Genomic DNA, 26,887 nt, shown 5'->3' with positions numbered 1-26,887 from the left:
TGACCTTTAAAACTTTCTAAACTTTCCTTGTCCTAAATGTGCACTACAGAGATTACCATGGGAACGTTATGGATGAGAGTATTCATTTAGCACTAGCATCAAGTTAGCTCCTTTTGGCTTTCACTAACAAAAAATAAAGATTATGACACCAATATTAAAGCAAAAATTTATTTTCAAGTCAAAACTCCCTCCCATTAAAAACCCAGAGGCAGGTAAATCAGGAAGGACCATCATCATGAGACAGACCGACCATGGTGGAGCCACGCCACGGTTACACAGAAACTCATCCTGCGTTTGGTTTAGATGACAACAGTGCTTTTTTTAACCTGAAAATGTAAACATTCAAAAACGCTGTACCAACTTTACTGATCAGCTTTGTGTAAACGTGGCCAACTCTCCCAGTTAAAGGGCTGATCTCATGGTAATAGCTGTAGTTTCTGTCTTTAACCTGAGATTTAAGGTCAGCTCAACATGTTTTAAAACTATTATGACTTCAGTTATCGTTTTAGTTTTTACCAAAATAGATCCAACAATTCACTTTAACAGAAGTTTTACAGACAAAGACGGGGATGAAAAACCGTCAGGGGCTTTCGATTATTTGACATTAAATAGATATAAGACATAAAGATAGATATTTGGGCCGTGATAAATAATCTTTCTGATCATATAAATCCTGCTTTGCTAAATCCAAACCAAGAAGCAATTTTCAGGCTGAAGTCTAGATTGGTTTAATATTCTTTAAAACATCTCAGTACTCTTACTCTTAGCTTCATTCACCACTAAGCCGACATAAACATTTCATTTTAGGACATTAAAAAGGAAAAAGCCCAGAATTACTTGTAAAAGTTTAAAACAATCTGCTGATGGGCGGTAAAATTGACTGAACTGTGATCAAATGAGATGATTTTCTCTCTCCACTGCTAGTTTGAATCCGCGGCCCTCGTGGCGAGCAGACTAAACCAGCCCCTCTCTGTGTTTGGTGAGAGATTAGAAGTCCATGTTTGAGTTCAGATCACTCCGTTTCGGGGACGTTGTTCTCCAGCCATGTTCTGATCTCCTTCTCGTTCGTCCTGAGCCATTCGATGTTGTTCCTCACCGTCTCCAGCGCCTGCTGCCGGGGCATCTCACCAGCACCTGCATCAGGTGTTAGGCTGAAGAAATGCTCCATCTGCAGGAGTAGAGGAGGATATAAGATAATCCCACTTTTAGGAGGCTCAATTTTAACAAGCCACCCAACAACCACTTCCCAGCTAAACTTCTGCAAAAGCCCACTGTTGTCTTCCTGCGCAGGAGAGTGGTCAGAGTGGCGTCGAACAGAAGAGCTCATCATAGGAGCTGTTTGACCAACATGAGTCTTTCCATGGCAGTCCGACACTCAGACGACCTCTGAGTGCAGCGGCTAGACTTTATTTACATGGAGACATTTATCTACAACTGGCAAAATCATTTTACTACCATCAATCTCCTGAAGAGGAAAGGGTGAGATCTTTAAAACCATGACTTGGAGCTACATACAGCACTGATAGAAAGTGTGGGGGCTTTTAGATTTAGAAGACAGTGCCTATAAATGTTTTCAGCCTCTTGGATGTTATATCCTTTCAATGATTTCATAAATCAGTTATGGTCAATACAGGCTGGCTTTTTTGACCAAAGAAACTCCCAAATCCCCTTTAATGTTGCAGTGAAGACAGATTTCTACAAAGTAATGTCAATTAAAAATGAACATGTCAGTAAAAATGAGTGACTGCATAAATACTCAGCCCCTTAGGTCAGTATTTAGTTGACACACCAGGGATCGGCCTCCAGCAGGCAGTGGGACCGTCTACAGCTGAGTATGAAGCTGTCGGGATGAGGGTCAGCACTTCCAACTCTGGGACCATGGTCCTCTGCTGGAAAACAGTGGGTTGCTCCCTCTGGGTGGGGAGGGTGTCTTTGCCCCAAGTGAAGGAGTTCAAGTATCTTGAGGTCTTGTTCGCGAGTGAGGGTAAAAGGGAGCCTGAGATTGACAGGCGGATTGGCGCGGGCGTTGTGCCAGACTGCTGTGGTGAAGAGGGAGCTGAGCTGGAAGGCGAAGCTTTCAATTTACTGGGCGACCTTCCTCCCAACCCTCACTTCTGGTCATGAACTCTGGGTAATGAACAAAACAATGAGATCACAGACACGAGCAGCCAAAATGAGTTTCCTCCAGAGAGTGTCTGGGCTCATCCTTAGAGACAGGGTGAGGAGTTCAGACGGAGAGAACCGCAGCTCCTTCGCATCCAAAGGAGCCAGTTGTGGGGGTTCGGGCATCTGATCAGGATGACTTCTGGTCGCCTCCCTGTGGAGGCATTTCGGGCATGTCCAGCTGGGAGGAGACCTCGAGGAAGACCCAGAATGCACTGGAGGGATTACATATCCTGTCTGGTCTGAGAATGCCTCGGGATCCCCCAGCAGGAGTTGGAAAGTGTCACTGGGAAGAGGGATGTCTTGGTGGACTTATTTAGCCTGTCACCCCATGACCCGGTTCTGGATAAGCGGATGAAGATGGATGGACCAGGGATTGGGCTTGAACAGCCTTTGTTTCAAGTCCAACCACAAATCCTCTTCAGGTTTATGGTCTGGGCTTTGACTCTACCACTCCAGAATACTCCCCCTGTTGTCTTTGAACCATTTCTGTGCAGCTTTTGCTGTATAAGCTGTAGTCTGTCAGACTGAATAGGATTTTCCTATATTTAGTCCCTCTACCTTTATGAGCCTTGCAGGCCCAGCTGCTGAGAAACACCCCCACAGCATGATGCTGCTGAGAAACACCCCCACAGCATGATGCTGCTGAGAAGCATCCCCACAGCATGATGCTGCTGAGAAGCATCCCCACAGCATGATGCTGCTGAGAAGCATCCCCACAGCATGATGCTGCTGAGAAACACCCCCACAGCATGATGCTGCTGAGAAGCATCCCCACAGCATGCTGCTGCCACCAGCGTGCTCCACAGTGGGGATGGTGTGTTTGTGATGATGTCAGTGTTTGGCGTCTTGTCTGATGGTCTCAAAGCTCCATTCTGGTCTCATCAGACCAAAGACATTTCTTCCTCTTGACCATGGAGTCTCCCACAGTCCTTCTGGTGAACTCTAGTCCAGATTGAACCTGAGTTTTCTTCAACGGTGTCTTTCTCTTTGCCACTCTCCCATAAAGCTCTGACTGGTGAAGAACCCGGCCAACAGTTGTTGTCTGCAGAGTCTCTCCCGTCTCTCTCACCACAGATAGGAAGAACACTATCAGGACAATATTTTTAATCAATGATGTCAGGATGTAATACCACCCCATGGATGGCTTTGAAGGTGCAGAGGGAGTCATGAGAAAGTGCTCCAGATGGTGTCGTAGCCTTACCAGCTGGCTTACTGTGCACTGCCCACCAAGTGAGGGTGGTGTCTGCAGAGACGCAAACTTTTCGGGGGGTTTGCCAAACTGTACTTAATCAAACTGGACTGCCTGGCTGAAACACAGCTTTAAAGGGACAGGCAGGGCTTGGAGCAAACATGCATGGGCTCAGGTATGGTAGGACTGGAATTTTTGGGCCCATTACAGGTTTGAGTGCAGTGCTTACCTTCCACAGCTGCAGGTCTGTGTTGTACCGGGTGGAGATTTGACCCAGAAGACGGCCGAGGTTCCTGTCATTGATGGTGTACCTATGAGGAGGAAGAAAGTGTGTGATGGTCAGTGGAAGACTTCTAAACACAGTATGAAGTAGTACTGCTCTCAAAATACAATAACTTTATATTTGCTAAAGAATAACAGTTGTTCCTTTTATGGAATATAAAGGTATTACTACCTCTACTAAGTTAAACAGTGGCACTGTTGTAAACTTAAATCCTAAATGAAAAAATAATTGCAGCTTTTTATTAGAATTTTATTTAGATTCTATAACTGCACAGCTTCAAATTGTGATTGCAGTTAGATCAGTTGTGCAGCACTAGAATGAAGTTAGCTGTAAGACAGGAAAACTACATGTTCTGGTCTCTTAAATGCAGAGTATCTAAATGCAGCCACCAGGGGGTGCTCCGGCCCGGGTCCGAGGGGGTGGAGCCCTAGCCCGGCAGGTTTTCAGAATTATCAAGCCCGAACCCGAATGAAGCCCGACTTTGTTTTTTGTTTTTTTTTTTTTGCGTGCGCGATGCAGCAGCGCACAGCAACAGCTGACCTGCATATCGCAGCAACTGTAGGCCTATTAACAAATAAACACTTCTATTCTATTCTGTAGTAGAACTATTAATCAATTCTGAACATGGCGACGTCCAATTCAACAACAGTGAGCTGCTTAACATGGCAAACTCTGTTCTTTAAACACCACAAGAAGAACAGTCTGTTTACTTGGCAACACGCAGAAAAAGAATAGCATCCACAGTTTCAGGGGCAAGTCCAGTCCTCCTTTCTTCCATCACTCTTCCAGCTGCGCTGAAAGCACACTCGCTGCTGCTACTGCTGGCTGTAGAGCGGGAAGGGAGGGGGCAGAGCGGCTGCTGCGTTCAAGTGTTGCCATTTAAATTGGTTAAACACAAACACGACACATTTCTCTAATTGGCAGGTTTAAAACAAAAGAGCCCGAGCCCAGCCTGTGTCCGAGGTAATGATATGATCATTGGCCTGAAGCCAGGCCCTTGGGCTGTCGGGCCCCTCGGGCCTAGGGCTCCAGTGCAGGGCTCTAACGATAACCAAACGTGATAAGTAGAGATGTGCTACTCTGTTCTGTCCAGCTCTGTCGGTATATTTTTTTAATTGAGGAGTCTGTTTGATAAAACTCCATCCCTGTATCTGCCCAACATTGTGCCACTGTTTGGGTTTCATGGTCGAGTTTCATCTAATGAGGGAAAAAGCTGTTAAAAGTAGCCTCCCTAGTCTGCACTATGATTTACTCTACTGGGTTTGCTTACAGTCCAAACCAGTAAGGCCACTTTTAACAGCTTTTCTCCTTCATAAATGTATCCATGAAGCAAACCTGTGTCTGTTAATGTAACATACATATTAAAGTGTTTGGGGGCTGGGGGTGGAGTTAAGGGGTGCACTTGGGTGGCAGGAAGCACAGCCAATAGCTGAGAATGACCATGATCATCCTGAGTTAGAGAACAAAACATGAGTGAGGTACAGCAACAGAACAGCAGCTCTTAGTAACAGATCATTCCTCCTAACATTTTAATGGCAATAATAAACATGATTAAAAATGTCATTTCACCACGCCAGGACTCCCTACAAGGACTTTCTCTGGTTTAAAACAGATGGAAATGTTACAGGAAATGTAAGAACCCAACTAAAAAACACATCGAACATAGGACAAGTCTGTTTAAATCTACACAGACGTTTCAGTCGTTTTTACACACTGTACTTAGGAATGTTACGTAAATATAAGGAATAGAGGAGGCTCAGCTCTGTTCTTATCAACGGGGACTTCCTTCTGTGAGTTTATGTGTAGAGTTGCATCTCTTTATCTGCTGAATAACCTGGATCTTTATCAGCCAGTACTCTATCACATGATAATCTAGTCTATCTGTGCACGTCACAAGATGGTCGTTATCGATAAACACTCAACTCAGATAACTTTTTACTGCCTATGGTGTCCTGTCTGTCAGAGAACTGAGGCTACAGTTCACACAGGTTCACCAGAACTGGACAAGAGGAAATGTCTCCATTAATGTGAACGTCTGCCAGACCATCCAATCACCTACAGAGCTGTCGGAGTGTTTGTCCTGATTTCTGATTTTTAGATGTGTTTAAGGTAGAGATAACATGAGTAAATACAAAAAGCAGTGTTTAGATGAGGATTTCATTTATTAAGGGAAAGAGCCGTCCACACCTACCTGGCCCGGTGTGAAAAAGAAATCTCCCCCTAAACCTAACTGCTGGTTGTTCCACCGTTGGTGGCAACAACTGCCAATGAATCTTTCTCATCACTGTGGAGGAATGTTGTCCCATTCTTCTCTGCAGAGTTTTGTTAATTCAGCCACATTGAACGGCCAGTTTAAGGTCAGCGTCTCCATCAGATTTAAGTCCACACTTTGACCAGACCACTCTAAAACCATTATTTTGTTTGAAGCCATTCAGAGGTGGACTCGCTGGTGTGTTTCTGGTCGTTGTCCTGCTGCATGACCCAAGAGAGCCTGATCTTGAGGTCATGAACTGATGGCTGGACGTTGGCCTTCAGGATTTTCTGGTAGACAGCAGAATTCATGGTTCCATCAATCACAGCAAGTGGTCCAGGTCCAGGTCCTGGTCCAGACCATCACACTGCCACCACCATGTCTGACTGTTGCCATGAAGTTCTTTTTATCAAATGCTGTGTTATTTTTACTCCTGATGTAACGGGACACACACCTACCAGGAAGTTCCTCTTCTGTCTGGTCAGTCCTCAGAATATTTCCCAGAAGTCTTGGGGATCATCAGGATGTTTTTAGTCAAATGTGAGGCGAGCCTTTGTGTTCTTTTTTGTCAGCAGTGGTTTTGGCCTTGGAAATCTCCCATGATGCCGTTGTTGCCCAGAGTCTCTCTGATGGTTGAGTCATGAACTCTGACCTTAACTGAGTCAGTGAGGCCTGCAGGTCTTTGGATGTGGTTCTGGGTTCTTCTGGGACCTCCTGGATGAGTCGTTGATGTGCTATTGAAGTAATTAGTGGTAGGCCGGCCACTCCTGGGAGGTATCACTGTCCCAAGTTTTCTCCATTTGTGGATAACGGCTCTCACGATGGTCGGTGTAGGCCCAACACCTCAGAAACAGCTCTGTAACCTTTTTCACACTGCTGGATGTCAGAGACGTTGTTTCTCATTTGTTCTTGAATTTCGTTGTATGCCGACATGACAGGTCTACCAGTGTTCAGGTCTACCAGTGTTCAGGTCTACCGGTATTCAGGTCTACCGGTATCCAGGTCTACCAGTGTTCAGGTCTACCAGTGTTCAGGTCTACCAGTGTTCAGGTCTACCAGTGTTCAGGTCTACCGGTATCCAGGTCTACCAGTGTTCAGGTCTACCAGTGTTCAGGTCTACCAGTGTTCAGGTCTACCGGTATCCAGGTCTACCAGTGTTCAGGTCTACCAGTGTTCAGGTCTACCAGTGTTCAGGTCTACCGGTATTCAGGTCTACCAGTGTTCAGGTCTACCAGTATTCAGGTCTACCGGTATCCAGGTCTACCAGTGTTCAGGTCTACCAGTGTTCAGGTCTACCAGTGTTCAGGTCTATCAGTGTTCAGGTCTACCTGTGTTCAGGTCTATCAGTGTTCAGGTCTACCTGTGTTCAGGTCTACCAGTATTCAGGTCTACCTGTGTTCAGGTCTACCAGTGTTCAGGTCTACCGGTATTCAGGTCTACTAGTGTTCAGGTCTATGGGTATTCAGGTCTACCAGTGTTCAGGTCTATCAGTGTTCAGGTCTACCGGTATTCAGGTCTACCAGTGTTCAGGTCTACCAGTATTCAGGTCTACCAGTGTTCAGGTCTACCAGTATTCAGGTCTACCAGTATTCAGGTCTACCTGTGTTCAGGTCTACCAGTATTCAGGTCTACCACTGTTCAGGTCTACCAGTATTCAGGTCTACCTGTGTTCAGGTCTACCAGTGTTCAGGTCTACCACTGTTCAGGTCTACCTGTGTTCAGGTCTACCAGTATTCAGGTCTACCACTGTTCAGGTCTACCAGTATTCAGGTCTACCTGTATCAGCTTTCTAAATCCTGTGATTAATCACAATGATTCAGGTCTACCAGTGGCTTTGTCTACCAGTAGGTTTCAGGTCACCTGTTATTCCAGGTCTACCAGTATTCAGGTCTACCACAGGGATAAATGTTCACACACCTGTAACATAAACATGAGAACAGGAGGCTTCCTGTGGTCGTACAGATGCTTCCAGTTCTCTCTGTCCCACAATAACTCACCTGTTGACCAGGTAGTCCCAGTTGAGCGTGGTCCAGTCCCAGGCCATGCTCTCACCCAGAGGGTTTGCCGACACATATCGAACCAGAGTGAACAGATCCTGACTTCTCACCACTGACTCGTCTTTTCCCGCCTCCAGCAGCCTGTGGGACAGAACGTCATCATCTTCTCCTGATACACGATTATCTGCTGAAATCATGTCAGAAAGGACCGGGAAGATTTTAGTCTTACTGGTAGAGCAGATCCACGTCCTCCACTGAGGCCAGTCCATACAGCAGCTTGTCCTTCTCCTGGGCCAGAGTCGTGTCTTTGTACTTCTGAAACATGGTCTTCCACTTTTCCTCAGTTCCTGATCTCTTCATGCCGTAGCGGTAGACCAGCAGTCGAAGGTTCACTGCTACATTACTGTAAGGTCGAGACGGAAAGACCGCGTCAGCTCAGCAAAGCTAACAAAGCTTCCTGCATTAGAGAAATGATTTCTGCAGAGAGAACTCTTCAGATAACTGTTGGGAATGTCCAGGGAAGGTTAGGTTATTTGCAGGGAATGCTGGGAGAATTTGCTTTGACATTTTCAGGAATTTTCATGGAAATTATTGGGAATTTCTTTGTATATTTTGTAGTCTCATTCTATGGTTTGGGAGAAATTTACTTTGAAATGTTCTACCCTTTTCATGGGATTTGGGGAAATTTGGTTGCATGTTTGCAGTTTTTGTTTGGAAATTTTTAGGCATTTTAATGTAAAATTTGTAAATATTATTTTAGTTTTTGGGAATTCAGTTAGGAATTTGGGGATGTGGGTGTTCTTTGAAATTTTCGTGGAAACTGCAGGGAATTTGTTTGAATGTTTGGGGAATTTTCCAACATTTTCATGGAGTTCCCAGTAAAGTATTTAGGGAAATTTCTTTGAAATTTTAGGGGGATTTTTTTTGTTTGTTTGTTTTCACAGGATTTGTGGAAATTGTCTGGATGTCTGCAGGGTCTTCTTTATTGATTGATTTATTGCCATTTTTATGTAAAGTTTGGAAATGTATTTGGATTTTTCTGGAATTCAATTTGGAATTTTGGGGTAGGGGCTGTCCTTTTAAACTATCTAGAATTTTACTGAAATTTCAGGGAACATTTGAAGAAAATATAGGTTACTTTCATAGAATACTCAGTTTAATTTCTTTAAAATTTGAGGGAAGCGGTGTAGATTTGGGAAAAGGAATTTTACTTGGAGACTTTAGTCTCCTGAATCACGAGTGCCATAGTCACTAAAACATAGAACGATCCTGTGTGAAGCCAGGTTCATTCAGCAGCTCATTATCATTATTATTTTGGTGTTTGGGTGATTTTAAGCAGTCAGAAAGGCAGTGAGTGGCGTCACCGTGTGGATGTGAATTATTTATAGAGTCGGAGTATTACGGGATGGTTCCAGCAATCCACTGGTCAAAGATGCGAGAGGCTTCATCCAGAGCGTTCTCATCTCCCATCTGACAGGCGATGCTGAGCACTTCCTCCCTCAGTAACCTGTGGACACATCATCATCATCATCATCATCATCATCATCATCATCATCTTCATCATCATCACACCGTGGTTAGTAGGCAGAGATTACAGAGAGAGCAACAACTCTGAATACAGCGGGCCGTACCGTTCAATCTGTGTGCCTTCATCCTCCCAGCCCAGCTCTGCGGCGATGGCTTGAACATGACCCCGGAACAGTTTCTGAGGAGAGAGTGAGGATGTGAAAGCGGACCGCCACAGCTCATTTCTTAGAGAAGGATGCTCTCTGTGTACGACTGCATGATTGTGGATTGAGTTCCTGAGATGGAGCATCTTCAGAAACCTTAACCAAGTCTAGTTCTCTCTTTTGATTGTTTTAGACTTTTATTATAGCCTGAATGAGGCTCTGGATCTGGATCTGAACTTTTGAAATGTTTAAACTTACCCAAAGCTTTCCTGAGCTGGTAAACACAAAGATGAACTAGGCTTTAAGGCGACGGATAAAAACTCGATGAGTCAGCGGACGCCTCACCTGAAACTTTGGGTAGAGGTCATCCTTCCCTGAGAGCATGTCCCTCACATAGGCGATGGAGGAGGCCACTCGGTCCCACACGATGTAGTCCTTCTCTTGGTCCAGGTACATGGTGAGGTTGAAGGCGTTGCCGTAGTCTATGATGTTCGCCCTCATAGGTGAGAAAGGGTTAACATGTTTATGTGACTTTATACGCTGCAGCCAGCAGACATGTTTATCGATTAGTCAGCATCTTTCTGGATTCATTTAAAAGTTTAGAACATGACAAACGTGTGCATCTGTGAATCAGGAAATCCTTTTTTTCTGTTTGGGGGAGGAGCTTTACCTGGCCAGAGCAAAAACATCATCAACGTAGCTTGTTCGATCGGCTGCATCTAATTCCTGTTAGAGACACAGAGGAAACCTTAGTAGAGCACTCCAGTCATGATCTCCCTCCTATCAGAGCTCTAAAGCTGCTGAAGAACGCTCAGTGGTACCGTGTGGTTGTCCACAAGCTGCTGACTGATGGTGTTCCACATGCTGGCCTCGTGGTTGACCCTGTAGAATCCAATATGGTCGTTGTTCACCTTCAGCAGCCCATCCAGTGATGAAGAATAGTTCCTGATGACCTGCTCTGAAAATAACAGACACAGGTTCAGTGTGAGGCACATGGAGGCTCCTGGATGAGGAACATGGTGGTATTAGTCTGTTTTAAATGTACCTGTGGCGTTCTTGTCAAACATCTCCAGCATATTTTTATCCGTTTTTACTGAGTACCACTTCATTGGAAGAGTCCATTTATACCTGAAACAAAGACAGATGTGTGGTTTTAATCAAACAACCACCGTGTTTATGATTCCTTTTCTAGAGGAAATATCTTCTTTAACTCCTGAAGCTGTGGTTCATATCGCTCCCTAAAGTCTGGATTAAGTTTACATCAGCTCCATAGGGAATCAGACAGCTGTATTAGACGTTTAAGTTTGTCCTTCATCAGGGTGATCAGGAAACACACCACTAACACTTTCTACCAATGTGGACACTCATATTTGCTATGACAAGGTAAAATGACTATTTATAATCTGTTTATTTCTCCAGAAAGCCTCATGTAGCGTGTGAAAAAAAAAAATGAGCCCTCTATTCTCCAGATTCTCCAGGCGGTCTGAAAGCCCTGATTCAGCTGAGATGGGATTCTCATGTCTGAAAGGTTCTTTAGTCATGAACGCAGCGAGACTGATGAGGAAACCCACGTCAGGCCTTTGGAATAAGGAAGACCTCAGAGTAAAGAGCTCAGACCTGATCAGCTGGACATCAGGACTCAACAAAATCACGCCACAAGGAGAGAAACGACTCCGTCTTTTTCAGGGTGCTGGTTCAGGAGGAGGGTTTGGCTAACAGGAAATAATGAGGTTCATGGTTTTAGCTCTGTCTCCCAAACATCTGGATCAGACCCAGCCTGGATTCAGACGCGTTTGACTGATTTTAAAGGTCACATATGCAAAATAGCTGTTCTCAGATTTTCCCCTCATGATGTCATGTTAGGAGTTAGCCCCGCCCCCAGGTTCAGTTGGCCCTCTCCAATCAAAATAAAGTTCCGCCTTCCTCTCCTGATCTGAGGATCAGGAAAGCCACATTAACCCACATCCATTTCCTGAGAGGGGCATGGTCAGGGGCGGAGTCAGGGGCGGAATCAGACAGCTCATTAACATTTAAAGCCACAGGCACAGAAACAGCTGGTTCTGAGCAGGGCTGACACAGAGGAGGTTTATAGACATGCAGACATCAATACTGGAGTGTTTTTACAGAAACAGACCTCACAGACATGTTTAGGGGACCTCTGAGACTGAGATAAAATTATATTTTATAGAATAAATATTATTGTTGGATGGCCTTGGGCCTTTTTGTATGTTTTGATGGGTAATGGTACTACATAATAACGTGATTATACAGTGGGTGGGTATCTTCTTTGTTTCACTCACTCAAAGGGTGAGGGAGGCTGGGTGGCATCAGCTTTAGGATCCAGGAGGAATCTCCTCTGAGTCACCTTGGCCTCTGTGTCTGAGACTGTGAGGTCCAGAACAGGATATCCCATCTGTTTGGTCCATGTGTCCATCACCGCGGCAACCGGCAACCCGCTGACCTGTTCAGAGAGACCCACCAATCAGATATAAACACTCTGGTTAGTGTTTTCTGGTCATGGTGTTTCCTCCCATAAAAACAGCACATGTTGTTTAGATTTTCCTGATTTTTGCTCCCTACTCTCATGTTTGATTTTACTTTAAAGACCCTGTAAAGAGAAAATAAATCAGTATTCAGGTTTGTTGTATGACAGCTCACTGTGTTATGAACCCCTCAGTCAAATTCCAGTCAGATAAAACATCTCTGAATTTATAAAATTCATCTTTAAAATCATGAAAAATGAGGCAGTAAAATCTGCTCCAGGATGGTGTGGGCGTGTCTGTTGAATGAGCTGAAGCCACGCCCACTCAGGAGAAATATGATAGCTCTCATGCTATCATCCTGTTTCTTGAAGAAGAGAAAAACTCTGTTTCCTGTCTCCAGTCTCTGTTCTGGTGCTGTCAGTGATCCATAGACCACTGTGGCTGACAGATTTGGTAAATTTACCTCACAGTGAACATTAAAACAGCTTTTAACTGTTAACTTTAATAAAGGCAGAGACATCAGCTAACAGACTGGACTGAGATGAACTGCTCTGTGGTTTTAGATTGGAGTGTTAGTGGGCTGGTGACATCATGAGCCCACATTTTGGCTCCGCCCACATTAAACCCAGCCAGGACAGAGGTGAAAAACTTTCCAACAGTCTAAATCCAGAGTTCAGTCCATGTAGATCTCAGAGTTTTCACGTTTATTCCAACATTTCTAGAGTGTTAGGACATAAATGTTGGATTTCTCTTACAGGGTCTTTAAAGTTTCTAAAACTTGAGTAGAAAGCTAAAAAAGGTGAATACATACTTCTGCCAGAGAGGCCCAGAAGTCGGCAGTTTTGGCGTTCTTGAATTGGTTGTCCTGCAAATATTTCTGTGAAGAGACAAAATAGTTTTAGTATTGATGATAATAAATCTGAACCACGGCCGTCTGCTGTTGTATTTCCACCATGAATCTGTCTTTGACTCACTCTACAGCCGTCTCTGAATGTTTCCTTTCCCATCCAGTCCTCCAGCATCCTGAGGATGGACGCCCCCTGGATAAAGACGCATCATTTTACTTCAAACAGCATTTTTCCCATGATAGTTCTGCTCTAGAACCATTTTAAATCCTTCCTGTGTGAGGACTAGAAGTACCTTGCTGTATGAGATGGCATCAAACACGGAGGTGATCTCTGCCGGGGTCGAGACGTTCACAATGATTGGGTGAGAGGAGAGGAGGGCGTCGTCCACCATGACGGGGAGTACGTCACTGATGATCATGATGTCTCGCTGTATGATCCCAGGAGGAGACACGTTTTTACTCTCACTGTGATTTGGCAGATGTTTTGTTTCTTTAGAGGAGAGCTTACCATTCCCCAGGTGGGTTCAGCTTCCTCCACGCCGACGTATTCAAAGAAACTGGCGAAGCCTTCGTTGAGCCAGAGGTCGTCCCACCAATCCATGGTCACAATGTTCCCAAACCACTGGAAAAACACACATCTGGTTAAGTCTGACCAGAGAGAAGAGTCTCCACATGCTGCATCTGCAGGAAGGAGCTCATCCGGAGAGGTACTGAGATCAAAATGAGGTTTCATCCTGACAGCTTCATTCAACACACGATCATGCGTCATAGCGCTGAGACAAGCTGGAGATGGAGAACTACTTCTTATTTCTGTTCTGACCTGTGAGTCAGCTACAGACCTGTATCTTTATCTGTCATATTTCCATGTCTGATACCCACGTACACTACAGCGGTGAAAGTCAGGATTTGGTGCAAGAGACGGAGAGATGAGGAGGGTTGGGAAGCAGGTAAGCAACAGGTGCTGATCTGAATCATCAGTCACTCATCTCTCTGTTATATTTCCATGGTTGATATCCACATGATAAACGAGCAAACTTTGGTGTTTAAAGTCACGTTTTGGGTTGATAGAGAGAGAGGGGAGGGGTCAGGTGGTGAGAAAGCGAGGAGGAAGCAGCAGGCGCCGTTTGAATCATCAGTCACCCATTTAAATGACCTGGACTGATGCAATAAATCAAACCTGCTCCAAAAACAAAAATATGATGGATGGAAATTTGTGCATCAGCGTGCAAACATGATTAGAACAACATGAGACAGATTTCATTCTTAATGAGTGGGAAATTTGGATGTAAAAATGGACCCAGAGTGCAGAGGCCTTCCTCTCATGTCACATGCTCCATATTTACAGCAGAGCAGCACTCTGGCTGAAGACAACAGTTAATGCTAAGTTTAACAGCACCTCTCCAGGAGGCTCCTGCTTCAGGTCAAACCGCTCGTCTAAGTCATGACGTGCCTCTGAACATTAACACTCTTAACATTAGCTAGCTGTAAACTTTCAACATAAAAATATCTCAGTAATATTAAACTCACTCAGGTAGCCACAAGCTGATAGATAAGACCAGACCAGTAACACCAGTAACACCAGTAACACCAGTTTGATCTATAATGACTTCACGGTCCAGAAAAATAAAGGAAAGAAAATGTGAACACACGCTTGGAGGACATCAGAGAGGAGCATTTAAAATCACGTTTCTCCACCCACCTACCTGGCTGTGGGTGTGGGCGTGCCTGGTTGTCTGTCTCTGTGTGTCAGCCTCATGATTGGCTGGTGACCATTCCAGGGTGTACCCTGCCCCTCGCCCAATGACAGCTGGGATAGGCTCCACCCCCCGCGACCCCCAACGGGATAAGCTGTATTTGAAAATAGTCAAATGTTCGTCCTTCACTTTATTTCCTAGTAACGCGTTTGAACTATATTCAAGGGACCAGAAGAAGTTTTGAGTTTATTTATTAATTTTAAAAAATCATGTAAAAATGTAATGAGCTGATTTATGGGTTACTGCTGGTGTTGACTCCCAATATCAGTATCAGCTGATGCTTCTGGGGGGTGAAAAACAGACAGATTTAGCCTCGTCTCATGTCTGTCAGGTCTCTACCCATCTGTAAAGAAGAGCACTTCTTTCATTGGAAGCTAGGAGCCTTCATTAGCATATTTTTGGATCTGTGGGTGCCAGACAAGGCTCAAAGCTTGGATCAGACCTGTGCATGCTCTGTTATCTGGGCCAAAGCATGATTTTAACCTGAAAGCTGGCTGTTATATTGAACTCTTTTATTGTGTTCATGCCATAAATCAGTTTGGATCCTTAAGAAGCATGTGGCCTGTGTGTGTGTGACAATCAGAACAGTGAGGATGAGGAGCAGATGCACAGACATGAATCTTGGAGTCATTGTGGTGCCTCAGAAGTGTTTTATTTAACTCTTTCCTTACTTAGGCACATGAAGCGTGTAGGGTTTACACAACAGAAATACAAAACAGTAGGAAAGAGTCCCAAACCTCGTCTCAGGATCTGGCTCTGAGTCTTTGAGAAGCCTCTCTAAGTCTGAAGTCACATCTGTGTGAGACTTAAGTGAGTCAGTGAGGGTCCTGGGGGCTCAGCCTCTCTTAGATGTGGAGACCTTCACAGAAAAAGCTGGGAACCCTTTCTTTGGTCCCCATCTCTGGAACACAGTATCTAACCCTTCACTAATGTTGTCAGCTCTGTGACGTCTCAGCTGTCTGCTCGTGTGTCATAAAAGCTTCTAAGGACCGTTTGCTCATTGTTAATACTTCATAAAACTTTATTGACTGCCTCTCCTTATCTCCCATCACAGGGAAAGCGCTGATATCATGGACAGAAGTGTTCCCGGATTATGTGTCATAAAAGGCTCAACAATAGCTGGAACAGGTATAAACCTTTACGCCTCTGAACTCTGAGTTCTCCTCGTCAGTCACATCTGATGTAGAGATAAAGGTAAGGCTGTTACTACACCGCTTTCCACATTATTATGTAAATGACGTTTTTCTCTTATTTTCCTAAATATTAATGCAAATGACAGTCAGAGTATTCTTCAAGTCATCAGCCGTTAGAGTATAATTCAAATGTTTTCGAACAAACTTCATAATGATAACCGTTATTTAAAAAAAAATAAAAACCTCAAAATGCACTGTTCCACATTATTAAGCAGGACAGAGTTTCAGAGGTTTTTCTGGTTGTAAAGAAGTGAAAATGTTCATGTGTTGAATCTGCAGCATTAGGAGGTCATATTCACTGAAATCAAAGCTATTTCAATCAGAAACATCTGAACAGGCCAAGTTCATGTTAACATAGGAGCCCTTCTCTGATATCACCTTCACTATTCTTCATCCATTGAACTTTTGAGTTTTTGGAGAGTTTCTGCTTGAATTTCTTTGCAGGATGTCAGAATATCCTCCCAGAGCTGCTGTTCTGATGTGAACTGCCTCCCACCCTCATAGATCTTTAGCTTGAGGATGCTCCAAAGGTTCTCAGTAGGGTTAAAGGTCAGGGTTAGGGTTAACCCTTTTAAAAAATAACAGTTGTCATTATGAAGTTTGTTCAAAAACATTAGAGTTATGCTCTAACGGCTGATGACTTGAAAAATACTCTGACTGTCATTTTCATAAGTATTTTGGAAAATAAGAGAAAAATTTCATTTGCTTAATAATGTGGAAAGCGGTGTAGAGAGTTAGGAGATAACTGGGGCCAATGAGGGGCCTTCTTAAGGTCTCAATGACCCCCCCCCCCCATCGGTGACAATGATCGGCTATCTTAGTGTAAAGCTGTGATGCGATTGGGTGTGATGGTACCTGGTGAACCAGCTCGTGGGCGATCACGCTCGCCACTCGCTGCTTGTTGTAGGAGGACGACTCGTTCTCGTCGTACAGCAGGTTGGTCTCTCTGTACGTGATCAGACCCCAGTTCTCCATGGCACCGGTACCGAAATCAGGGATGGCGATCTTATCTGAATCAGAACCAAGGATCAAGAGAGGTCAGCATCCAGGTTTAATGATAGAGCACCTTCCAACAGACAGCACAGGACGAGGCATGACAGGTTTAGTTCAGCAGATTTAGGCCCCGCCCACACGCAGACGAAAACCATGTATTCCTGCTTTAGTGGCGATGGAATAAATGATGTTAATCAGTATTAGCTTCTTAGCTCAGGATACAAGAAGTCCAGCTAAGCATCCCACTTTTGGGTCCCGACCCACCAGTTGAGCACCACTGCTCTACATTTCACCAGAAACTTAGATTCTTGGAGGCGGAGCCTGCTGCAGCTGCAAAAAGGGGGGCAACTCCACATTAAAGTACAGATGTTTGAATACACTGTCCTCACAGTCCCTGCTGGTGTAATGGTCAGATGGCTGAATACTTTTGTCCATGTGGTGTGTGTATATATTTTATACTTTTGCCTACAGATGCTGTGTGTGCGGTGGAACAGCTGAAACTATCATCCTAATCTAGTTGGTGTCATCTGCAGAAAGGTTTCCTTCTTAAACTTCAGGATGTTTGAAGGAATTTGCATAAAAATAAAAATGTAGTTTCCTGCCAAAGTGGAGTCTTCTCAGCTCTCCTCAGTCTACAGATCTGTACGTACCCAGTTTAGAGATGGAGTATGGCATGTTGAAGTATTCCTCAAAGTAGTCAAAGATGATCTTGGTTGTGTTGGCCGCGTATTCTGCAGTTTTTAACTGAGACGGCTGAGCGTAGATTCTTAACTGTTTCAGGAAAAACAGAACACACAAAAGGGAGCATGCATGAAACTAAAATGAGATTTTCATGATTGTACATGATGATACTAGCAGCGTGTAACATTTAAACTCACAGGAATTCCTTTGGCAGAAATTCTTTCCTCGTATTCAAACTGGTGCACGGCGAAACACACCAAATAGGTGCTCATGGGAACGGACTTCTCAAAGGAGGTTTTGAGTTTATTACCAGGCAGTTCCTCCGAGGATCCCTGCAGAGGAAGAGGAAGACGGGTCAGTGTGGAGCCGGGTGGACCCTCCTGCCTCAGAAACAGAGTATTCAAGTGTACACTCCAAGCCTGGCTTTCTCTTCGGTTTTATTTCCACCATGAGGGAAACTCTGGAAAGTAAGATGCTCCTTTGGCTTAATCAGTGAAATCTGGGTGGGAGTAGCTTTATGATCTTTCTAATGAAAACAAGACAAACACACTTGCTTTAGTTTTGCAGTGCAAGGGCTTCATAATGAACCAGAATAAAGGATCTCCTCTGTCACACCAGAGCAGCCCTGACTATCGACCATTCCTGATCCTGATCCTGATCCTGAACACCTCACAGACACAGCTGAGGGTAGTTTTGGTTTAATCTACCTTTCTGTCAGGATTAGCTCTCATGTTATTGTCTTCTTTGTGTAACAGCTGTTTTTCTCTGCTCAACTACCACCTCTCACTAAATCACCATCCATCAGCTCACTCTGTCACACTCTGAGGTTTTGCTGAGAGCAGAGCTGAGATTAGAGCGTCTGGGTGTTTGAGTCCACATCAGGTACTGGTCCTCAGCTCTTCAGTTTGGTGCTGTGTATTTCTTTAGTGGCTTCCTGATTGGATATTCAGATTCAGCTCGCTGTGGAGAAAGCTGAATGTGAGCAGCGAGGATGTCCAACAAGGAAACAACAGTGTGTGTCATGTCATATTGTTTCATATAATTTTGTGTAATAATACATGGAATCATACTCAGGGCCGTTTCTAGCTGTTTGGGGGCCCCTAGTCTGCCAGTCTACGATCCTAATCCATAGATGGTCCGTGAACGTACCACTTATCACTGCAGCTGGTTTTACTCTGATATCCTACATGTGTTTTTGAGCGTATAAGGGATGAAGACAGCTAATCTTAATTCTCTTCAGATGAGGCTGAGCATCCAGCTTTGGGGCCCCCTAGTGGCTTGTGAGGCCCTGTGCATTTGCATAGTCAGCATACAGCTAGAAACAGCTCTGACCGTACTGTTTTGTATTTGGAGTCGTCGGGTCAGACGGCTGTGGCTGTCACCAGCAATGTCCTAAAACCGCCACGTCACATAGAAACTAAAGTGGAAAAAAGTGAAACGCTGTAGAGAGAGATTTGTTGTGGAATAATGTTAGAAAGAAATCCCTTTAAACTGAGAGACTGGGAGAGTTGTTGAGTAGTAAAGAAGCATTGTCTTGTATGATAGAGAACCACATATCCATGTTAAACTGTATCCTAATGTATCATGTTGTTCCTTATTGTTTCATATAAAATTACATCCTAATGTACTGATGGTAATGTGTTATATTGTTCCTCGGTGTCATACGGTCTGGAATCCATCATGTTTAATTGAAATGGATTGTATCACATTTTGTTGTATTGCTTTATATTTCATTTTATTGTGTCTCATATTTAACCCTTTAAATCAAGTTTATACAGTCTCACTAAAACATGCCTGCTGTTGACGTCTGCGTGTCTAAAACTCCTCTGTTTCAGCCCTGCCTAGAACCAGCTGTTTCTGTGTCTGTGGCTTTAAATGTTAATGAGCTGTCTGACTCCGCCCCTGACCACGCCCCTCTCAGGAAAGGGAAGCGACTCTCCTGATCCTCCTCTCGGCTGGCACCTGAGAGGAGGATCAGGAGAGGAGGGCGGAGTTTCTTCCAAGTGGGGAGGGCCAACTGAACCTGGGGGGGCTAACTCCCCACATGACATCATGAGGGGAAAATCTGAGAGCGGCGTGTTTCTGCACACATTTTCTGAAAGGTGGAGAGGATGGATTTTTCTGATTCTTTACTGTATTTTATTTACAGTGCATCCTATAAAAAACACGTTTCTGTGTTGTATGGTGTGTTCTGTAAAGTAGTCTCACATCGCTCTGAGTCTGGTTGTGTTGTTCTGGATCACACTGTGTCATCATGGCGCCGCTGGGCTGCGTAGCGTTCTGAGAACAAACCCAGATTGAGTCTTACCTCTTGGGGCATGTTGGACAGAGCTTTATAAGTCCTGTCATGGGTGATGGACACTTTGTAGGTGGACTTCTTGTTGGGTTCGTCGAAGCAGGGGAAGGACTTACGAGCGTCTGTGGGCTCATGATCAGTGGCAGCGATCTTTCTGGAGATAAATAAAAAGGACAGGTTCATGCAGAGCCACCTAGCTTGTTTATTACTGAGTTCCTCATGAAGACCCCCTCTCATATTCAGCACCATAGGCCCAGGCCCATCCCTGACCTGAACCCTTACTACTGGACTTTGAGTCTTCTTATTGAACAGCAGTGAAATCCTCTGATTTCACATCAGTTTGGGAAAATCTCTGTTTCAAGGGCCGTGTCGCCCTAGCACTTCCCTCGACCCCTGTCCAATCAGGACGGCCCACTCCCAGAGCAGGTCCACCCCAGATCCACCAAGATCCAGACCCGCTGTATTTACAGCCAATCAAAGAAGCCTCTTCATCACCTGTTACAACATCTGAGCAGTCTTTGATTATTGGGAATTCCTTAAAGCTGGGCTGTCAAACTCAGAGACCTGAAACTAGAGGTTTGTTCAGTGTTGTGGCAATAATGACCTTTTACTGAACGTTAAAAACTGAGGAGGTGTTTGATCCCAGGAGTGTGGGCCATCTCCAGCCTGTGGTCAACCACCGTGAACCCATCACACAGGTCTGCTGGGGGTTCATACTGACAGCAGGAGGACCCATGAGAGCCTGTGCTCAAGACTGCAACAGTGAATGTATTTTTACACAGATTTAGAGTCTTTGGAGCTCAGCAGAAGCTAATGTTGTTGTTTTATTCTGTGGTCCTTGAAAGCATCATCAGATATGGAATGACAGCCTGGTATGGTCATTCATCTGTTCAGTTAAAATCACAGATACCTGTGGTGAAAATCCTGCACCCACAGTCTCCACTCTGAGTTTCAGCTCTGACCCTCAGGAGGAAGATTCTGGGTCCCTCAGACCAGACTGAACCTTACAGTCATCTGTGTTCATGTCCATCAGACTTCTGGACAACAGGTGAGGTAAGGTGTGCATTAGTACGCCACTGCTGCAGGAGGTTTGCTTTTCTGTAGGTGTAGAAGAATGTTAGATGGACATGCTGCTGCTACAGGATGTAATGTTATGTGCTCTGTTTGACCTCTGGATATGAATTTAATAATTTAGTAACTGTGGGACTCTGGTCCAGGATAAATTTCCCTGTTGGGACATTAAAGTCTATCTTATCTTATCAGATCCTGTCGTACTGTGTCGTATCTTATCCCAGGGTCTGATAAATTCAGGATAGTTAACACTTTAAGAGTGCATATTCTTCTGAATCTGTTTAGATATTTTGCTTTGAAGCAGTGGAGCTAAAATCTACATCTCCTGTCCCCAGAACTATTCTGGTTTCAGTTCTGTCTCCTCTCTGTGTTTCTACCTGGAGTCTTAGCTAATACAGATTAGGATTTAATAGTCTGCACAGCACTGGCAGCTGAGATATAGATCTGACTGCTTTATTAAACCAGCATTACTCAACCCTGCTCTACCAAAGAGCCAAAGCGTTGAAAATACCTCTGCAAGAGCCACAATCTAAGAGGTGAAAAGTGGCAAAAAAATTGCAAAAAAGGGCAATGGAATTATACAGACAAATGTAAAAGTTGACATTTAAAGCTGTATAAGGGTGGGAAACAAACTGATGAATGTGACTTATGTGGATAATTTAGAGGTCAAAGTTTCTCTTTATGGTTTTCTGGGGGAATAATATTTCAGATTAAGACATAAAAGAGCCACACGTTGAGTATCACTGTGTTTAACTACATCCAAGGTCAACAACCTTTACCTTGGACTTCAATGGGAAATAAAGCAGCCACCTTAAAAAGCCTTTACAATGATTTATGAATACGTTTACAAGGAAGTGTATTATTTATGTAATAAACTGATGTTTAAACAGTAGCCAGAGGGATTTATGCTGAGTTGACATTTCCATCTGCAGACTGGGAGTTATTTAAACCACCATAACTGTTACATAAGAGATCAGTGAGAAACCTGCTGTTAGCTAGAATAATAAAATATCTAACAGGAATTCCTCTGATCAGCAACTTCAGCTCCATTTAGTTTTTTATAGTGAGTCATAGTTCTGAAAGCCCAGAAATGTTCAACTAGGCTGCTGATACGGCGGGAAATGTAAAGCTCTCTGGGGTCCATGCAGACCCATGAAGGTCGGTAAAAACATGGTCCATCATGGTCTTCCCCTGATCCAACAGTCGGTCTTCTCCTGTCTCAGAACATCTGTCCTTCTTCTCAGAACTTCTCTGAACGTTCTCCTTAGAGCTCAGATTAGGGAAAAGTCCAAAGTCCCACAGTGCTGGATCAGGTGAACAAGGAGGGTGATCATCACTTTGACTTCACCGAGAGCCCCGTTAAAGCTGGCACGCTGTCTGATAAAGAATGGAACCATGTCTCCTCAACTGTGCTCTCTTTCCTCTGACATTTTCTCAGCGTTTTTTTCTCAGTGTTTTTCTAGGGCCTGCTTTAGTTGTGTTGATTCACTGTTGACCCTTCTGGAACCCACTACTCCAAAATAATGCCCCCCATGTCAAAGAAACGACACGGCCTTGAATCTGGACCTTGTTTGCCAGGCTTTTATCCTCCTTGGTGATGAATGGAATCATGAGGGTTTCCTTCAGTTTGTCTCTAAATATCTCCACAAATATACCTGCATTCTCCCTCTGATCAGGAGTTTTGGGTCAACTCTGGGACACATTTTTGTCACGTTCCAATTTAATGCAAAATTTGCCGAACCATGTCGTTTTCAATGGAGACCATTTCTGCTACCATTCTTATCTTGAGTTATCGATGGTTCTGAACGATCTGTTCCATTTGTTGAATGTTTTAAGAGGTTTTTGATGTTCATGGGCGTCCAGAGCATTCGCCATCTTGGACATCCTCCATTCAAAAACAAGTGCACTTCAATCAGCAGCTAGCAGAGAGCTGAAGACGTCACTTATGGGAAACTTACAGCAGTTAATCTATAACACTGGGTGTGAATGTGAACCATGTGGTTTTATCCTTATAAACACAGTCAGACTATTTAATAGGGATACCTCGTATGCCTCCTCACAGCTTTAACTGCAGAGACTTACTTTATCACACTTCTCTCTTCATTTTAAGAGCTGGCAAGAGAAATCGGAGCTTCAGATTCATCAGCTGTTGATATGATTGCCTCAGTAAGAGCCTTGAAACTTTAATGCAAGGAAGCAGCCTCTGATCATGGTGTCAGAACAACAAAGGCCACTGCTGACACGAGATTCAAGCAGAGTCTGATCCACTTCTCAGCATCACCACCTTATTACATCTCTGGTACAAAGGCTGTTGTTTTACTGGGAATGTCAAACAGACGTGGTGCTGGAGAAAAGGCTGCTGCTCTCGCCTGGATGAGGAGAGAAACACACTGAGCTGCAGCAAGGCAGAGATGCTGATCTCTGTAGAGAAAAACAGGCATTTTAACAAAGACAAGGGCTATGAGGTAGGGCTGGGTGATATATGAGCATCTTACTATGAACTACACTTTGAGGTAGGGCTGAGAAAAAAAATCTTTTTTTTTTACAGTATAACTGTTTTTTTTTATGAGATATAGGGGATTGTTTATAATAAAGGAGGCCTAGTGTCAGTTCATGCAGGACACAGTAGTCATACGCCCAGCTGGGATCAGCTGACAGCCAGGTGATCCCTATTATCACCTCCTAGCTCCCACAGCCAATCACAGCTCTTCCTCTCAGCACAGTGGTGTATCTAAATATGGCCTACATCTCCCTGCATGCATTAATGCTGAAGAACCACGCTGCTGCTGCTGGCAAAGCTTCACCTCCTCCACCCCAGCCTCCTCCTTCATATCATGAAGCATGTTGAACCCTCATATTCAGATTCATGTGACTATGGATTCATTGATTTTAAACTAATTTCATTGTAGTCAATATGCAATATCGTTATATAGCGAAGTCAAAGCATGTTTGACTAGCCCCGGGATAATCCTTTGAGCAGATCCTTCTACACCAGGTAGAACTGTAGCTCCATTTTGCAATAAAATGGTGAAATGTATGATGAAAGTGTTCTTGACACAGTCAGTTCGGCACTAATACACAGCTGCACCACTACTTCATGACTGTATCACTATTACGCGGCTGCATCAGTATTACACAGGTGTTTCACCTATACACAGCTGCATCACTTATACATGGTTTCATCACTATCACATGGCTGCATCACTACCATATGGCTGCAGCACTAATACACAGCTCCAGCACTAATTCACGGCTGCATCACTTATACACGGTTACATCACTAATTCACGGCTGCATCACTTATACATGGTTTCATCACTAATTCACAGCTGCATCACTTATACACGGTTACATCACTTATACATGGTTTCATCACTAATTCACGGCTGCATCACTTATACATGGTTTCATCACTAATTCACAGCTGCATCACTTATACATGGTTACATCACTAATTCACGGCTGCATCACTTATACATGGTTTCATCACTAATTCACAGCTGCATCACTTATACACGGTTACATCACTAATTCACGGCTGCATCACTTATACATGGTTTCATCACTAATTCACGGCTGCATCACTAATACACAGCTGCATCAGTATTACACAGATGTTTCACCTATACACAGCTGCATCACTTATACACGGTTACATCACTAATTCATGGCTGCAGCACTAATACACAGCTCCAGCACTAATTCACGGCTCCATCAGTGCAGAGCTGTCCTACTTTCTTTTCTTTCTTGCTGAAACTTAAATGTGTGCTTTGTTTCTATCAGAAACATATCAGAGAACTTACTTCTGAACTCCGTTCTCAGTGTAGATGACCCTGTAGAAACCCACCACAGAGCCGTTGAGCCAGCCGTAGAAGTTCAAGCTGAGCACGTACACCTCTCCTGGTGCGGTGACGGGCAGGTCCTCAGCGGCCTCCACCACCACATACTCATGCTGTTTGTATTCAAAGCACTTCTTCACCCCCAACTCCTTCTGCTCCCCCTGGCTGGACAGCCTCTTCAGCTGGGGCAGGGCGCTGACAAACGTCTGCCTGATGTGGAGCCACAGGTGGCGAGTGGCCTTTGTGACCTCCACGTGGACGTCCACGGTGCCGGTGTAGGTATCATCATCAAAGTTGGGCTCCAGGTGGAGGTCATAGTGGACCGGCTTCACGTACTCAGGCAGGCGGAAGTTTCTCCAGTCGCCGCTGGAGTCAGAGGATGGCGTGCAGGGGCCTCTGTCAGGAGCAGGGGGCTGTGTGGGCTCTGCCGTGGGCTCTGCCGTGGGCTTTGCTGTGGGCTCTGCTGTGGGCTTTGCTGTGGGCTCTGGTGAGGAGGGGGTTGGAGCAGGGGGGGCGTCTGATCCGGACAGACCCACCCCGAGGCCCACTGCCAAAGAGCAGACCACAATCAAGACACAGATGATGGCTACATGCTTGGTGCGGATGCAGTAGCGCTTCTCTTGCTTCTCCAGGTCCATGCTCTCCATGACCATGGTGACTCCAAACCCTGAAAAACACTCCAAAGACTCTAACTTCACTGCTCAGCTGACGGGAGTCAGGCTGCAGGATTTGGCTCCAACAGTTTTGAGATTAGTGGTGTGAGCTGATGAAACACTCCTCTGGGCTGTGGAGGGGTGGAGAGAGTAAAGAGGAGGAGAAGTGAGGAGAGGGAAAGACTTTGACAGATTGAGAAGGAGATTTATTCTGTCCTTGGGGCTGCTAGCACGCCTCCTTTTGTTAAACATCTACAATCTGCCCGTAAATCAACGGCTAAAGTTCACCATTATGTGTTACAGAGAAAACTACATGTTGTTCTCTTTGTACATGCATGAAAAAAGCTGCTAGCTGTAAAAACCAGTGAGCTGTGGGACAGTGATTTAGATTTACAGTGTTGGTGATGTAGTTGGAGTCTTTCTGCTTTCAGCAGATCCACACAGAGGGAAAACTCTAATGTATGGATGTGACTGTGTTTGCTTCTGCATTTGCTCTTTGGTCAACATAAAAGTGGCACAACAGAGGATCAATAAGGCTGTATTTGGTTGTGTAACACTGAAGGACCAGTAGAAAAGCTTTATTTCACAGAGCAGCTAAACAGAGACGATTACAGAGAAAATAAATACAAATGCCGTTTTAAATGATCGTTTCTTTCATCATGGGAAAAAACCATCCACCTTTGGTGGCAAAAATCGCAATCAAGCATTTGCAGTAGCTGCTAATGATCGTTTCTCATCTCTGTGGAGGAATGTTGTCCCACTCTTCTTCACAGAATAGTTTGAACTCAGCCATATTGGAGGGTTTTCCAGCATGAACTGCCCGTTTAAGGTCACACCACAGCATCTCAGTTGGATTTAAGTCCAGACCCTGACCGGGCCACTCCAGAACCTTCATTTAGTTTATTCTGGTCCATTCAGAGGTGGACCTGCTGGTATGTCTCAGGTCTTTGTCCTGCTGCATAACCCAAGAGAGCTTGATCTTGAGGTCATGAACTAATGTCCAGACGTTGGCCTTCAGGATTTTCTGGTAGACAGCAGAATTCATGGTTCCATCAATCACAGCAAGTGGTCCAGGTCCTGGTCCAGACCATCACACTGCCACCACCATGTCTGACTGTTGGCATGATGTTCTTTTTATCAAATGCTGTGTTATTTTTACTCCTGATGTAACGGGACTCACACCTTCCAGAAAGTTCCTCTTCTGTCTGGTCAGTCCTCAGAATATTTCCCAGAAGTCTTGGGGATCATCAGGATGTTTGCCATCAAATGTGAGATGAGCCTTTGAGTTCTTTTTTGTCAGCAGTGGTTTTGGCCTTGGAACTCTCCCATGATGCCATTTTGTCCAGTCCTGTTCTGTTCTGTTGTTCTTCTATGACCTATGACCTTCTATGATGAGTCGCTGATGCTCTTGGAGTCATCTTGGTGGGCCAGCCACTCCTTTCACCACTGTTTCGGCTCTGACTGTGGTGCGCTGAGTCCCAAAGCCTTTTCCAGACTGATAGACGTCAGTGACTTTGCCTT

The 26,887-nt window shown here is 44.6% G+C and overlaps 1 protein-coding gene across 1 annotated transcript; it reads right to left on the bottom strand.

Moving 5' to 3' along the window:
• Window positions 1–154: 154 nt before the first annotated feature.
• On the bottom strand, window positions 155–25,529 carry LOC121526655 (glutamyl aminopeptidase). The gene is made up of 20 exons (XM_041813324.1): window positions 24,678–25,529; window positions 19,816–19,957; window positions 17,705–17,839; window positions 17,477–17,597; window positions 16,689–16,843; window positions 13,395–13,508; window positions 13,180–13,314; window positions 13,014–13,079; window positions 12,851–12,916; window positions 11,857–12,017; window positions 10,602–10,684; window positions 10,378–10,514; window positions 10,227–10,282; window positions 9,902–10,052; window positions 9,518–9,591; window positions 9,289–9,393; window positions 8,116–8,289; window positions 7,887–8,027; window positions 3,585–3,666; window positions 155–1,168 (listed from the first exon to the last, which is right to left on the bottom strand). Exons 1-20 carry the CDS (start codon window positions 25,364–25,366, stop codon window positions 1,013–1,015), a joined length of 2,943 nt encoding a protein of 980 aa, XP_041669258.1. The 5' UTR covers window positions 25,367–25,529; the 3' UTR covers window positions 155–1,012.
• Between the last annotated feature and the right edge of the window lie 1,358 nt (window positions 25,530–26,887).

This window comes from Cheilinus undulatus, linkage group 18 (assembly GCF_018320785.1).
Source record: "Cheilinus undulatus linkage group 18, ASM1832078v1, whole genome shotgun sequence".
NCBI lineage: Eukaryota > Metazoa > Chordata > Actinopteri > Labriformes > Labridae > Cheilinus > Cheilinus undulatus.
The sequence above is the reverse complement of the archived record's forward strand: the minus strand, read 5'-3'. Positions and strand labels throughout refer to the sequence as shown.

Bases quoted from the DNA above. Each gene is read 5' to 3' on its own strand.
- LOC121526655 (XM_041813324.1), bottom strand. From the start codon at position 25,366: ATGGTCATGGAGAGCATGGACCTGGAGAAGCAAGAGAAGCGCTACTGC. The intron at 12,018-12,850 runs GTATGTATTCAC...CTCTCTGAACAG, and splicing joins TCTGGGCCTCTCTGGCAGAA to GTCAGCGGGTTGCCGGTTGC. The intron at 8,290-9,288 runs GTAATACTCCGA...TCGACCTTACAG, and splicing joins TGGATTGCTGGAACCATCCC to TAATGTAGCAGTGAACCTTC.